We start from the raw sequence: 16,528 nt of genomic DNA on the forward strand, positions 1-16,528 counted from the left end.
TAAACTATAGAACAGACCAGCACTCCAGAGCAGAGGCACACCACCGACATAATGTAAGCTTAGACAGAAAAAGGAAAATAAAAATATATCGATGGCAGTATAGGTGCAGCTTTAGCACGTCAAACCCACTACTACCACCTGATATACATATGTTTGAATAATGACATTAAAAAAAAAAAATAAAATAAATAAGAAAATAAATATAAAGCTATCATTAGAGGCAGCAAAAATACATATCCTCCACATGATGCCCATTACATAACCGATAATAAATATAAAATTAAAATCAAATTAAAACATATGCCAGTAGTTAATGTTCCATTCAATGTATCCATATATCTAATTAGCTACATCATTTTAATTTTACTATTTTATTTTATTATATTTTGTGTGTTTATTTATAGGATACAACAAAGATGTCCAACTTAGGTTACCTAAATACTTGTCCCTTTGACCTAATGGGTATAGTTTTAACCCCTAATACTTATATTCTAAATTCTCCAATTTATCCAGTTGGTATTATATTTAAAAAAAATTAAGGTTATATATATATATATATATATATATATATATATATATATATATATATATATATATATATATAAATATATCTGATAATTCAAAATAAAAAACATAAGCCAGTAGTATGGCAAAAAATGTAGAGCGAAAAATTAACATAAAAATAACGTAAAATGAAATAAACCAAACAGGAAAGGGAAAGTAAAGGTAAGCTAATTAATACAGCTTAATATTTATTTATTTATTTTCTTATTTTATGTTAAACTTTAAGCTATTATTTAAATATAAATCAGTGGTAGTAGTGGGTTGATATACTAAATAAGTAGTGCCTGTGCTGCCATCTGTTCCTTTCTTTTCTTTATATAAGCTGGTTAAGCTTACATTATGTCAGTGGTGTGGCTCTGATCTAGAGTGCTGTCTGTTCTATAAATTATTTCTCGCTGCATGAGGACCACCGCCATGCAAATCCTCTGCATTGGTGGATCGATCGGAGGAGGAATGGGTGGTTGGGTTCTTCGATATTTTCACCTTTGCGACAATTTGTATGGCAATTGAAATACAGCGATTCCATGACCATTATTGGCCTCGTGGTCCTCTGTCGATATGGGGCATAATGGTCAGTCTATTATTTTGATATTTTGTTTTGCTTTTAGTAGTTCTTTTAACCCTTTTTTTTTTTTTTGGTGATATTTCATGTTTTTCGGAACTGGTACCTTTGGGGGGGGTACCACTAAATCATATTATAATTGGCATTATTTTAAATTTGACATCAGTTTTATTAATTGGATTTAAAGTGCTAAATTATATCGGGGACAATCGGCTACCGTTTATGTCTTATTAACTTTACTTTCCTGTTTGGTTTATTTTATTTTATGTTATTTTTATGTTAATTTTTCGCTCTACATTTTTTGCCATACTACTGGCTTATGTTTTTTATTTTGAATTATCGGATATAACTGGGCTTCATGTGGAGGATGTGCATTTTGCTATCTCTAATGACAGCTTAATATTTATTTATTTTTCTTATTTTATGTTAAACTTTAAGCTATTATTTAAATATATATATAATCCAATTAATCCAAAAGTTAAATAGGCAAAAATTAATAAAAATATATATTAAAAATAAATAAGAAAAATAGAAGGAAAGCTAACATCAGTGGCAGCAGAAAAGCACAATCCACTATATGTTGCTTATAATAAGCTAAATTAAAATAGGATATTTGCCTGTAGAGTGAAAAAGAACTTAACCAAATAAAATAACATAACAATACCAGAAAAAAATATATAGGGGGATAAACAAGAAGAGGGTAGTGTTGAAGCAATGTTCCTAAAATAATTTAGAAAATTAAGCCAATTAAGAGAAATTTAGCGGCGCACCCCTTGAAGGCACCCGCTTCCAAATTATGTGAAATCTCACTAAAGTGGAAACGTAAACTAACAACATTACATGACCAATTAATAAAATGAAATAAAATAGACTGACCATTATGCCCCATCTCGACAGAGGATCACGAGGCCAACAATAGTCAGGGAGTCACTGCATTTCGAATGCTAAACAAATCCATGCAATGATGGAATGATACTAAGATCAGACCGCCGATGCAATAGATTTGCATAGCAGTGGTCCTTATGCAGTGAAAAATAATAAAACAGAAAGCCTAGTGCTCGCATGGCCAAACCACACCACTGACAAAAAACAGTTGAACTGAAAATATATAGAAACAAATTAGGCTATAGATGGTGCTACGAACGCAGCGTTAGCAGATCGTCACGCTACCCCCATGTAAATATAATCCAAAAGTTAAATGGGCAAAAATTAATAAAAATATATATAAAAGTAAATAAGAAAAATAGAAGGAAAGCTAGCATCAGTGGCAGCAGAAAAGCACAATCCACTACATGTTGCTTATAATAAGCTAAATTAAAATAGGATATTTGCCAGTCTGTTATTGTTATGTTATTTTATTTGGTTAAGTTCTATTGGTTTGCCATGCTACTGGCAAATATCCTATTTTAATTTAGCTTATATATATATATATATATATATATATATGTGTTTTTTCACTTGTGAATTTTCATATTAAACTGTAGGGAGCAATTTTGTCTCTTTGTGGAAAATGAGTAAAAAATATATTCAGCAATTTCGTGATCAATGGCTCAAAGATGCTAAATATAAGAACTGGCTCAGCAAATTACATGGTGATTACTTAAACTGTTTTTATAAATATTGTAAATTCATGCTGGCAGCAAAATTAAGTGATATTGAAAGGCATTGTAACTCAAATGAAGCACAAAAAAAGCCGAAGAGCCCTTTAGTTTTCCCGCATTAGAGAGTACTGCCATTCAAGAAAATTTGCGATACAGTAAGTGCAAAGGCAGAAAGCAGCATTGCATTTTTCAAAGCTGTGCAGGAGTGGATCCAGGTTTTGTGGAGCCTGAAACTTATACAATTTTTGGGGCCATCTTTAAAAAAAAAAAAAAAAATACAAAATTTTTTTGTATTTTTCTTAAAGCATGCATCGACTCCAATGCCACCCAACACCAGGGGAAGTGACGGAGGGGAAGTCGGAGTGGAAAGATACAGTGGTCATAACTGATTGTGGTTAAAATACCTTACTTTTGCAAATTAAAAAAAAAAAAAAAAAAAACATATGATGAACATATTGCTAGGTTACCTGAAGCTTAAGCTTCATTTGCTTCATTGTAAATCCACCTCTGCATGTACTATTATTATTCTTTCCTTTTATAATTTTCTTATATATTTCATGACCTTGTTTGAAATAGTGCTGTATTGCCAAATGCTTGGAAATAATATATTGTTATCATTTTTTGTGATTAATACATATTATTCATGTGTTTTCCTAATATTCAAATAAACATAATCAATCAAACATTATTTATGTGCGTGTAGGTGTTCCAAGGTCTATGTAAAAAAAAAACAAAAACAAAAAAAAAAAACACTCAAAAACCTGGTTGCCATGCCCCCACCCTTACGATGATACCCGGATATGCCACTGTTATTGTTATTTGGTTTTTAGGAGCATTAGCAACTAAGGCCATATTGCTCTGGAGATATGCGGTGGTCATTCCCTGACCTTTCTGCATCCTCCGTATTTGGTGGTCACGGCTCGAACCCCGGTCTCATCAAGAAGGGTGTGCTAAGCACTGCCGCTCCTGCCCACCTGGCTACGGAGGCGCCATATGCCACTGTATGTATATATAATCAAATGTAAAAAATTTTTCTAAGTCTAAGATTTTTTTAACTCTGTTTTTCTTTGCTGAAAAATAGAGTTAAAAAATGCAAATATTATTCTGATAATCAGATTTTTGGTTATCTGGATTGCTATAGACAATATATGCTGGATAATGGAAAGTTTCCATTACTATTTTAATGTAAATAAAATGTGTAAATTGTTTTTACTGATTTTAAAATTTAAATATAATTTTTAAAGGGAAGTGGTAGTAGTTTAGTAAAGTATTTTTAATTTTTGAATTTTAGTGATCCAAATACATCTGCTTTAGTTCAACAGCAAACCCAGCTCCACCAGCATCTTTTAGCCTTGACAACCACTAATCCATTTGGAGATTCTCCTCTCTTCAGGAATATAGTTAAGGTTTGTATCATGTGTTTTAAGTTTTCTGGTTTTAAATTTCTGAATAAGGCTTTCAGATTAAACAAAGATTGTTTTTTTGGGTTGACAATGACAAAAACACAAAGGTTGTGTTTTTGTCATTTGTGCATTTATTTCTACTCATTACAAAGGAGATAGCTACATTGTTGTTATCTTATTAATTTAGTGCACGCACACTATGTTATTTTGTTTAAATAATACAGCTAGGTCATGATTAATGCGAGTTCGAATAATGTGATATTTGATTTAGTGCGAATTGTATAATGATACCAGGTCGCATTTAATGCAAACCAAAATTCAGTTCATGCGAGGCTAGCACAGCTAGCCTCGTATTTGACAATTAGTCTCGCATTAGATGCTGCTACATTGGTTTATATTTGCATGTGCTACTGCCTGTTGTAATATACGTTAGTTTTCGTGATTTGTTTTAATCATTTTAAGAAGTGCCCTTGACAAAAGGAAGATTCCTTCAGATAAAAACACTTCAAGCACAAAAAAGAAGAGGCTCGTTATTAGATTAGAGCAAAAAATTGATGTCATTGAACTACATGAATGTGGTCATAGCAACTCTAAAATAGGAAGAGATGTCGGAATGCCTGAATCTACGGTACGGAATATTATAAAACACACTGTAAATAAAAGAAAAATGTAATGTTGCATCAGCTTTTTGTGGTTTGCAAACGTCTACAAGGAATAGAAGTATTACTATGATAGAAATGGAGCATATTTTAACTGTATGGATTGTTGATTGCAATCAAAAATGCATTTCCCTTAGTGAAGTAGCCATTCAGACAAAAGCTTTAAATTTTGTTTAAGAGAGTGAAAGAAAAAAATAATGAAGTAGAAGAAACGTTTAGTGCAAATGCTGTTTGGTTTGATCGATTTAAGATTCAAGTTCAGCTACATAATGTTAAAATTACCGGTGAGGTTGCCAGTGCAGATGAGGATGCAGCATCTAAATATCCTGATTTTTTTAAAAAAATAATCGAAGATGATGGATACACTGATCAACAGATATTTAACGTGGATGAAACTGGTTTATTCTGGAAAAGGATGCCTTTCAGAACTTACATTTCTAAGAAAGAAAAAAAAAACTCAACCTGGATTTAAAGTGTCTAAAGATTGCCTAACACTTTTATTGGGAGGCAGTGCTCAGGGTGATTGAAACTGATGCTTGTTTATCGCTCTCCAAATTCTTGCACTCTAAAAGGCTACAACTATAGATCACTTCCAGTTATTTGGCGATCAAATAAGAAAGCGTGGGTGACCCAAGCTGTGTTCATTGGCTGGTTTTCAAGCAATTTTTGCCCAGCTGATGAAAAAATATTGCAAGGAAAGCAGCATCACATTTAAAGTTCTACTAATTTTGGATAATGCTCCAGGTCATCCAACTACACTCGGTTCATTATGTGAAAATGTAAAAATCATTTTTTTGCTGCCAAACACAACATCTTTGTTGCAACCCACGGATCAAGGGACCATGCAACATTTAAGGCCTACTGCATAAGAAAAACATTTGAACAGGCAATTGCTAAAACTACAGGAGACGATGCAATTTCCTTAACAGAGTTCTGGAAAAATTATAACATCCGACATGCAATAGAAAATATTGAGCATGCTTGGCAACAAATAACTGCAAACAACGTCTGTGGAGTGTTGAAGTGCATTTTGCCTCATTCGAAGATTTCGCAGAAACTGTTATAGAAGAAATAACAGATATTGGAAGAGAACTTGGATTTGATGAACTAGAAAATGACTATGTTTGGTAACTGCTCAATTCACACTCGAAAGAATTGACTGATGATGATGATCTACTTTTAAATCAACAAGGAGTATTTGAAGAAGCCAAAAATGATGCCGAAGAAAGAGATAATGTGCAAGTGAAGAAGTTCACTCTCAAGGAATTCGAAGATATCTTTCGAGCTGTAGAAGTCGTGAAGCAAAAAATTATGGATGCTGATCCTAACCTCGATCGAAGCATGCAAATTTGGCGAGATGTGGATAAAGCACTCTGCATCTACCAGCATATGTACGAAGATTTAAAGAAGGAGAAAACAGTTCAGTCTACGCAGCTAAAATATTTCGAAAGACAAAAAAGATGTTTTCGTCTGTGTAAACTTACCTTTAGGAATGATATTTAGAATTTTTTTTTGTTTTTATTTTGCTTTCTATAATTACAGCTATATGACTTTGTTAATAATAAATTTAAATTATAAGTATATATTTTTTATCCTTTATTACAATATTTCATTAATAAACATATAAAAACTTGTTTAAAATTTTTCATTACCTATTTCCATCCAGCTGGAACCAATTACCATATTTTACACATAATTATAACTTCGAATAGTGTGAATTCGAATAATGCGACTACTTCATGGGATTCGTTAGTCACACTAATCGCGACTAGCTGTATTTCTTAATTGTTATTTTTGATTAAATGTTATGTTATAGTATATGAACATTTTTGTTGTCATTTACAAGGAATTTTCTTATGTTATATGATTTTAATTTATTTTCTAATATATCCATAAATCTTATAATGCAGGTACTCGTTCATGGGTACCTATGAAGCCTTGTTAAACTTTTTAGATACACAACTAACTTAAAAATTGGCATTAAGGAGAATGACTAATATATTAATAATGTACTAGCATGTCGCTGTACCCTGTGCAGAAAAAATATTAAAAAAGTAATAATACATATTAATTGATTAGCAGATGCATTAGAGTAGCCAAATGATGGAAGAAAGCAATTTTTTTTTCTGCATCTGCCAAAAAAAAAAAAAAAAAAAAAACACCTCACTAATAATCATTAATAATCTCTGAAATAAATAGGAAGTGGGTGATCACCAAAAAAGTAATCACCCACTCTTCCTCTTTAAACTTTGCTAAACTCCTTATCCTAGTCACAGTGGGAAGTTATTCCAATGTTCTAATATATGCCCAAAGGTAAATGTCATGAGATACAGAATTCTGTTCTCCCTACAACATCCCGTAGTGAAAACATACTCTCATACACATTCATTTTACTTACACAATCACTTAAGATACCTAATTCCAAAACTTTGTAGTTTCTACATTGAGCCGTTCTTCATACAGATATCAGTTAGCATTCCTCTCCAATATAAGTTATTCTTTTGTAAATCCTCTCTAGACATTGTCTTCTTATAGGCTTACCCTGCAGACTTATCAATATAGCATTCCAAATGTGCTTTTTTTACCATTGTCTTATACAAGAGGAACAGCAACTTGCTTTTCTTTACTTGCAAAGGTTCTATAAATCATAGATAGGACACCATGTGCCCACTTAGCGACCTATTTATATTGCATGGTAAATTTCATGCAATATAAATTTACTGTATTATAACTCCCTAAATCTTTTTTCATCTTGAACTACTTTTAACTCCTCTTCCCGAAGTTTATAATCATTTCCTGGATTTCTGTTTTCCAGGTGCAACAGTTCACATTTAAAAGCATTAAACTTTAGTTTTCATTTTTCAGACCATATCTTCAGCTAATCCAGTCACTTTGTAGCAATGCACTCAGGTGCTGTTCATTGACAACTCTTCTTACCTTCAAATTATCAGCAAATTTTGACAGCATCCCTTGTTCTTCCTTGTAAATGTCTTAAGAATAGTTGGTAACAGGAGAAGGGAATCCAACACTAATCCCTGAGGGATTCATCTTGTTTCATTGGTCCACAGTGAAGAATATCCATTTAATGGCTATCCACCATTTATTTTTTAGCCAGATGCTGATCCAACAAAAGGTCTTACCAGTAATTCCAGTTTTTTAACAACTTTTCACATAGAATTATATCAAAAGCTTTACTGAAGTCAAGGTAAATAATGTTGGGGCTGTTTTGTCTTCATTATAGCAATTTATCAGTTTAGTCAGGAAAGACTTCCTCTTCAAAAAGCCATTCTGTCATCCATTTTGGATGTCATTCTTATTGAGATAGTCCTCTATCGTACCCTTAGCTATCAATTCCATGATCTGTTATTCACCACAGAACTCAAACTCACTGAATTGATGCTATTGTCCCAGTCTTGTTTAATCATTAAAGAAACAAGCTGTGCTTCTGTCTTGAGATCCACTAGCCTTTATGTAAAGTCCCTGTGGCAAATATTTCACCAAAACCATTTCAGAGAAGAAGTAAAGATTAATATTGAAGTAATTACGAAATCCTCTCCCTCGGCTCTTTGCTGCTAGCCATGTTATCAGGTGGGATGGACTCGGGTAATAAAATATATTTTAAAAAAATTACTAAAAATGCAATTTGATAATTTTTACATGTATGACTATATCATTCATTAAAAAAAAAAAAAAAAACCCATTAGTTATTCCAGTATACTTGTGGAAATATTTCATCAGAACTGTAACAAATCTGTTACTCAACACTTTTGCAACAACAAAACTGTTTAAAAAGTAACAAATTTTGAAAATTTTATTGCAAATTGTCTCCCCACACTCAATTTTGTTGATAAACAAAAGCCTATTGCTAAAGGAATCAGGTCAAAAGCTTGTTTAGCCTTTGAGTTATTCAAGTTCAAAGAGCATTGCAGATAGATTGAGACATAAGCAAATTGTTATATAGATGTCCATATTTATAGTATGCAAATTCAGAATATGAGATAAAAAAAATTACAATCCTAATTTTATTCTAATTAATCAAACTAAACACTTTTTACACACAAAAAAAAAATAATAAATTCAGTAAACCAAATAAAACAGCTAAACCCATTATATGGATTAAAACTAAAATCATGCTAGACATGTACAGAGGAATTGACAAACCTTAATTCCACTGATTTGCTGATGCATTCCAATAGAAACAAAGATACACAAGGGCAGAGCCTGAAGTGTGATATAAGTTTGGTGAAAACTGGACTTCTTTTCAGAAATTACTCTACAAAGGGTTAAATTTGTTGTGTGACACCCTATACCGTAGTGGAGAAAGCAATTGTATTTTCTCAGAGAGGATAGGTTGAAAAAATGGACTAGCTTTTAAAGGTCAAAAAAGAAAAGAAAATAGAACAGTTAGGAAGCTTTCCATCCCCTTGAATTCCCTTACTACATTGGCTCATTTTAAGAATTGAAGAATTAACTCCAACACCAGTTTAATCAGTGCAAATGAGCTTGGTGTTGAAGTTAATTCCTGTATCATACCCTTAGCTATAGACTCCATGATCTGTTATTCACCACAGAAGTCAAACTCACTGGAGTCATGCTATTGTCTCAGTCTTGTTTAATCATTAAAGAAACAAGCTGTACTTCTGTCTTGAGACCCACTAGCTTTTATGTAATTACTAACAAACTAGTGTTTGTTTAATGGCAAGGCTATTCACAAGAAGTAGTGATAGACCTTTTACTCTGTGATATTACTGTATTATTGAGAGTATTTCCTTTTTTGTGTGAATAATAATGTTTAATAGTACGTGTAAACAATTTTCATAACTGTATTTTTAAATGATCATCTGAAATTATATATAATTTCACACAACAGTTATAGATGATTTTAAATCATCAATAATTATTGTGTATTTTAATTTCTGCCAACTTTTGAATTATCCATGCACATAAATATTTTCAAAAGAACTTTAAATGTGTTTTTCATTTGGAAATATTTGATTAAAATGTCTTCATAAAAATGAAAATGTTTGGGTTGGTGGATACAAAAGATGAAATCCATATGAAATAATACAGTGGTCTTTTAAAGAAGTTGGACATTTTAACCCATTATCAATTAATTATGTATTCTAAAAAGTTCCTGCTGTGTGGTAAACTTATTTTGTCATTACAGAACTGAGCTATGCTTCTACCTCAAGAAACATTCTAGTTAATCAAGCTAAATTAACTTTTAATACAAAATAATAAATACAACATTTAAATAAATAAAACTAATCTATCCTTACAATGGGTTGATTTTATAGGTTAATTGCTTTCCTCTTTCATAGGTTTATGATAGATGGTGGGCTTAATGCTGTGGTTGTTTTTTGTGGAGCAAAATGTTTAGTAAAGGGAGGAAGGGCCTGATATTTTCCAGTTCTAGTTATTAGGATAGTTCAAAGCATTGAGAATTGGGGTAATGATGGAATTCAGAAAGGCTGTCTGCTCTTTGAGGCCAGATGATTTCTACGAAGCCAGAAATATCCATTAATCTTAGCCAATAGGGAGGAAGTTAAGGAGTTCCCCCTAGGTTTGAGCATCAGCACGAATATTTCTCAAGAAATGACAAAATTGGGCTGCCCATGCTTGCACCTCTCCAGTAGAAAATAGAACTTGTCATTGAAAGAAAAAGTACGGTCTGTGGAGAGGTTATTTGAGTTCATAAATATCATCCTTGCAGAGCAGTTGCCTTTCAGAATTCCATCCTTACCTCACTTCCCGGCATTTGGAGATGTCCTACAAATTGGAATGCGAAAAAAACTGCCCCTTCTTTTTACACACATGGTGCTCCAAAAAAATAACCACAGCATTAGGACTACTGTCAGTTATAAATCTAATGCAAAGGAAAACCCTTCAATTTCATTCAGTCTTTCTGTATTAAATTTAGTATCTTCAATGGCCTCACCATGAGGACCTAACAGTGGGATGGCTTCAACTCAGAACTGGTTTTTATCAGATCCACTTTCTATTTCTACCCTCATTGGCAGCACTGCCAGGTTACATGATATAACATCTCAATGAATTTCATAGTGGGAGAAGAACAAAGAATTTCTCTGACCCTAAGAGGGACAAAGGATGTAGGCTAGACTGGGAGTGTAAAGTCACTACATATGCAAGGCAATTTTACACAAAAGAAACAAAGCTTTTAGCTTTGAAGAACACCTGAAACACAGTATCACTGAAATCAACTGAGAATAGCACTGCAGAATCTTATGAGTTCAACTATAGCAACTTCAAGATTGTTTCCGCAGCAGATCAGTTTCAGAAGAAATGAGAATATAAAAAGCATTTGTATAATACAGAGTTCTTCCCTGCCACTGTTTAAATAATTTCAACCTTGATAAAATCACCACTCATCCAGTCTGTGCTCTCTTCTCTTCTTAGTCATCTCACACACACATCTACTCTTTATCATTCAATCCCACACCCAGAGGTAAAAATATAGCTGTCAGCTTTCCAAATTTACAGCTGAGAATCTGTTTTTTTTTATTTTATTTTATTTTTTTTACTTCATCTTGTCATCATAACAGAGATTTTTCTATATTTTTGCAGTAATGAATTTTTTTGGTCTTCAATTTCTTAATTTTTTTGACTATTTTTTAAAAAATATTCAAAACAAATTAATGAATATGGCTGTAATAAACACCTGAGAATAGTTTCTGCAATTGTTCAGTTAACCATTAAAAAAAAAAAGGTATTGGTGCCAATTTTATTCTGAGTATTTTTATTTCCATTGCAATGTGTGCATTGTAGTCAGGAATAATATCCTCTATCAATTTAGAAAGCAATAAAGATTAATAAAAACTAATATCATTAAAGATTTATTTTCCAGAGAAAATAAAAGTACATGATGGCAACTCCTCTAACTTGCATTGCTAATGGTGCCTAGTAATACAAACCAAAGGTGCCTCCGTAGCCAGGTGGGAAGGAGCAGCAGTGCGTAGCACACGCTTCTTGATTAGACCGGGGTTCGAGCCCATCACCACCAAATACGGAGGATGCGGAAAGGTCAGGGAATGACCACCGCATATCCCGGAGCAATATGGCCTTAGTTGCTAATGCTCCTAAAAACCAAATAACATAACAACATAACATAATACAAACCAAAACACTGACCTCCATTAGCATTAGTAGTAGCAAATGATGCTAATACAGCATCATTTTCTACTCTACTAATGCTAATTGTTTTAATGCTAAATTCATTTTAGGTGGTAAAGCAAACCCCCAGAGCCAAAAGGAGTAAAACATGGATTTTGACGTTCCCCCGATTAGACAGCAAATCCAAATTCAATGGATTTGCACCAGTGCAACACGATGATGACACAACCAGCAGAAAGAGACTGAAGATGGATCCTTCCAGAGTAGAACATCCAATGCCTTAACGAATAAGGCATAGACAATCTATTGCCATTTCTCATACAAAAATGTCTGGAATATGTAGCAGGTTCCCCAAAAACAGTGAGACATCTTAAATCTGGCAACTGGTTGAGACCACCAGCTCCACTCTTGAGTCCCTTCTCAAACTCACCACATTCGGTGGAATTCCAGTCAAGGTGTCACCATATGCTACACTCAATACCTCTAGAGGTGTCATCTCAGAATGGGACCTAATTAATGTCTCAGAGGAGGAAATTGTAAATGAATTACAAGATCAGAAGGTCACACAAGTGTAAAGAATTATACTGATATTTAGTTCACAAAACCTACCTTCATTGGTGAAAGCCAGATATTTGAACTGCTGCATTCGCCTGTTTATTCCAAATCCAATAAGATGTTATAAATGTCAAAAATTCAGACACTCCCAAGCGGGCTGTCGAGATGATGCTGTAGCCCTAACTGTGACTTGAAGGAGCACGCCCAAGCTGATTGTAAATCACAGTCCTCACTCTGCCCTGATTGTAAAGGCAACAACCCAGCCTTCTCTAAAACATATGACCAGTGAAAATATGAAAGGAAAATCCAGAAGTACAAGATAGAAAAAAAATCTCATTTTTTTTGAAGCAAGAAAACAAATAAAGCAACAGATGCCAAAACATACATATGCTGATGCTGCTAAAAGATTTCATACAATATCAGTTCAGACTGATACATCAATTCTGCCAAGCATCTCTATTTCTGAATGGGCTCGATCTATACACCCTTTCTATTTCAGTGTAATAGCAGTCTCTCCTGAAAACAAGAATATTTGCTGATGCAATCGAGGCAGTGTAAGGAGGGTTGGAACACTGTTAGCTTGGGGGGGGGGACACACAGACGAATAGATTAACAACAAGATGCAGAAGTGAAAGTGATTATCGCACTGCATCTATTGAAACATTCAGCAGCATGGGAAGTAAGGCACCGAGGATTTCAAGGCCTGCTGTGCCGTGAGTCATCATTGAAAAAAGAAAATACACAGGCTGTGTTTGGTAATTAAGATCAAGATCAGGTGCATATATACTTGCAGGTATACCAATGCTAGGAGCTTAGTAAATAAATCTGATGAAATCATCAAATGCAGACATTGTAGCAATATCAGAGACATGGTGTTACTCAAATATTCCATGTTTAAGTGCCAGCATGTTTGCTTATTTGCTTGTATATGGGATAAACTAAGGTATAGAGTGGATATTTGTTGTGTTACAACAGCCATATTCAGCATTTGTGAAAATAGAAGTTGTAGAAGTATACTTTGTTCATTTCGTTGTTATTTTTATTTTATGGAACCTAATTTTGTCTTATCCAGTACTTTTACCTCCTTGTGATTATTGGAATATTGGAAATTATAGATAGAATTTTTTTTTTTTAGTTTTCTTTTATTTAGCTGTCTAATCAAAAAATGCCATTTATTATTTCTTCTGTGAAAACTCCTTTCATATAATTTTAAATCCAATGCAGTTGTCAGCATTCTAACAGTTTTATAAATTCATTACAGGATTCCAGTAAGCGTGATAAAGTGCTAATGCCAACCAATCCAGCAGCACAAAAAGCACTGATGACATCAGGCCAGTACAAAGTCTCACCACTGCCTGCAACAAAAATTAAGCCGAAACCAGTTCAGCCTATACCCAGTGGAAAAGTAAGAGAAATAAGAATGTCCTGTGGTTTTTGCATGTGAAAGCAGTTAATATAGATTTTACTTAGGTCAAAAAATGGGAACATACTATCTAGGTGTCTGCAAATGGATGTTTTATTTTGCATGCTGGATTGTGAATAAACATGTAAAATGGATATCACCATGTGATGAAAACTCAAACCTTATAACAGCTTATGGAAAATTAAGTTACAATAACAGTTATTTCTTGCCAATTTGAAGCGGTGGGAGATTAATCCTCTACCTCAAAACTGAGCTTTTTCATAAAATATATATTTTTTATCTATATTTAAAATTGTATTTAAAATCATTAATGATTCAATCAAAAAATTCTCTATTTGTACTGCCAGTACTTAAGAATGGTGCTGGCAGTGCAAATATGTCATCATTCATAATATATGCCTTCAGTATGTCATCGTTCATAATATAAAAGAAGTGAGTGTAATAAACAACTATACAGAGGAATAAAGTGGGCCAGTAATTCAGTGTGTCTTATAATGGGAGATTTTAATTTCCCAGATAATTTGTGGGATTGTGACTCACACACTAGCAAGGCTTTTGTGGATTTATTGGATGATTGTGTTCTACAGCAGCATGTTAGAGAGGAAACAAGAGAGAGAGTAACACTCTTGATATGATTATCAGCAATGATTATTCATGCATTAAGAAGTTACAGATAAAGGAACCACTAGGTGGTAGTGATCACAATGTATTCATGTGGGGGTTTACTTAAAGACTGGAATTTGTGGGTTGATCACTCGCACACCAGCAAGGCTTTTGTGGATTTATTGGATGATTGTTTTCTACAGCAGCATGTTCAGGAGGCAACTAAAGAGAGTAATACTGTTGATCTGGTTACCAATAGTGATTCTTCATGCATTAAGAATCTGCAGATAAAGGAACGATTAGATGGCAGTAATCACAGTGGGCTGAAGTGGGATTTACTCAAAGAGGTAACTACCATCAGGTGTAAAGAGAAGGGTTTTTGGTTTTGTAAAGGTGACTGTGGTAGTCTGAGACAGTATTTAAATTCTATATGGTAGGACCAACTGATGATGTTACCAACAGCAGATTCAAAATGGAAAGCATTCAAAGAATTAATCTTGGAAGCTACTAGGCTTTTCATACCAACTAAGAAATATTATTCAAGGTTTAGGCCTAAACGGATGTGAGATGAACGAATGAGACATGTGGCAGAGAAGAAAATGCATGGTATATATATAAATTAACAGGTGACATGGAAGCCTATGATAGATATAAGCTGTTCTGTAACCAAGTCACAAAGGAGGTTAGGCAGGCAAAGGCAGATTACAGAAATCTTTGGCAAAGGATGCAAAGAAAAACAGTAAACAGTTCTTTACTTATGTAAACTCTAGAAGGAAGGGATGAATCAGATTGGACCACTTGATATCGATGGTTCAACTGTTGATGATCCTGCTCAGGTATATAACAAACTAAATGAGTATTTTGCATCTCCATTCACACATGAGGAGCTATTCAGAGAGGGGCATGCCAGGTGTGAATTAAACTCTGGCAGTGAGTTAGATGATTTTGTAATAACTGAGAGCAGAGTGGAGTAGAAATTGTTGAAGATAAACATAAGAAAGGCGCCTGGGGTGGATGGGATCTATCCAGTTATATTAAAGGAGGCAGCAAAGGAAGTAAGCAAACCCTTAGCTATAATTATGAGAGCTTCCTTGGACTCAGGGGAGGTACCCATGGACTGGAGATGTGCAAATGTGATCCCAATTCACAAAGGAGGATCAAAGGGTGACACAAGTAATTACAGTCCTGTTAGTTTAACTTCTGTTCCAGGAAAATTAATGGAGGCACTGGTTAAAGAAGCACTGCAGGATCATGTAGACAAGACTTCAGTTATAGTTCAGACACAGCATGAGTTTGTTAAGAGGAAGTCTTGTCTGAACAATTTGATACTACGATGTGATCACAAAAGAACTGGATGCAAAAAATAATTTTGATATCATATACGCACATGGAAGACTACTGTACAAATTAGAGCAGTATGGCATTAAGGGCAAAATGCTGCTATGGATAAAGGGATGGTTGAGTGTGAGAAGATAGAGAGTGGTAATCAATGGACATTGCTCTTTGTGGACTAATGTTATTAGTGGAGTCCCCTAGGGTTCAGTGTTGGGTCCATTGTTGTTTTCTATGTTTATTAATGATATTGATGATGGTATATCAGGCTCAATGTCCAAGTTTGCAGACAATATGAAGGTCAGCAGGGTTATTAAAGACACTAATGACAGTACGCCACTTCAACAGGATCTAGAAAAGTTGAGCATATGGGCTGAGAGGTGGCAACTGAAGGTTAACGTTGACAAATGTAATGTACTGCATATGGGTAAAGTACTCCAGTAACCCTAGAGTAACGTATCAACTGTGTGGTACTACACTTAGGGTGGTAGAGAATAAAAAAGACCTGGGGGTAATTGTGCAGTCAGATATGAAGTTTTCTGAGCAGTGCAAACAGTCTGCAAGAGTAGCTCATGGTGTCTTGACAATGATATACAGGAATTTTTCTAGCTGGGATAAGGAGGTGACTATCCCCTTGTATAAGGCAATGGTCAGGCCACACAACTTGAGTATTGTATAAAGTCTGGAGGCTTCAT

The 16,528-nt window shown here is 34.0% G+C and overlaps 1 protein-coding gene across 1 annotated transcript in view; it reads left to right on the plus strand.

The window, feature by feature from the left end:
• The window catches only part of Nup98-96 (nuclear pore complex protein Nup98-96), a 770,989-nt gene that overhangs the window by 230,040 nt on the left and 524,421 nt on the right, over positions 1 to 16,528 (plus strand). The window contains exons 13-14 of the mRNA XM_090379042.1: positions 4,019 to 4,133; positions 13,737 to 13,880. Coding sequence (XP_090235168.1) covers positions 4,019 to 4,133; positions 13,737 to 13,880 — 259 coding nt within the window. The remainder of the gene's footprint in view (positions 1 to 4,018; positions 4,134 to 13,736; positions 13,881 to 16,528) is intronic.

This window comes from Mastigoproctus giganteus, chromosome 8 (assembly GCF_048544385.1).
Source record: "Mastigoproctus giganteus isolate SK-2022 chromosome 8, ASM4854438v1, whole genome shotgun sequence".
NCBI classification, from domain to species: domain Eukaryota; kingdom Metazoa; phylum Arthropoda; class Arachnida; order Uropygi; family Thelyphonidae; genus Mastigoproctus; species Mastigoproctus giganteus.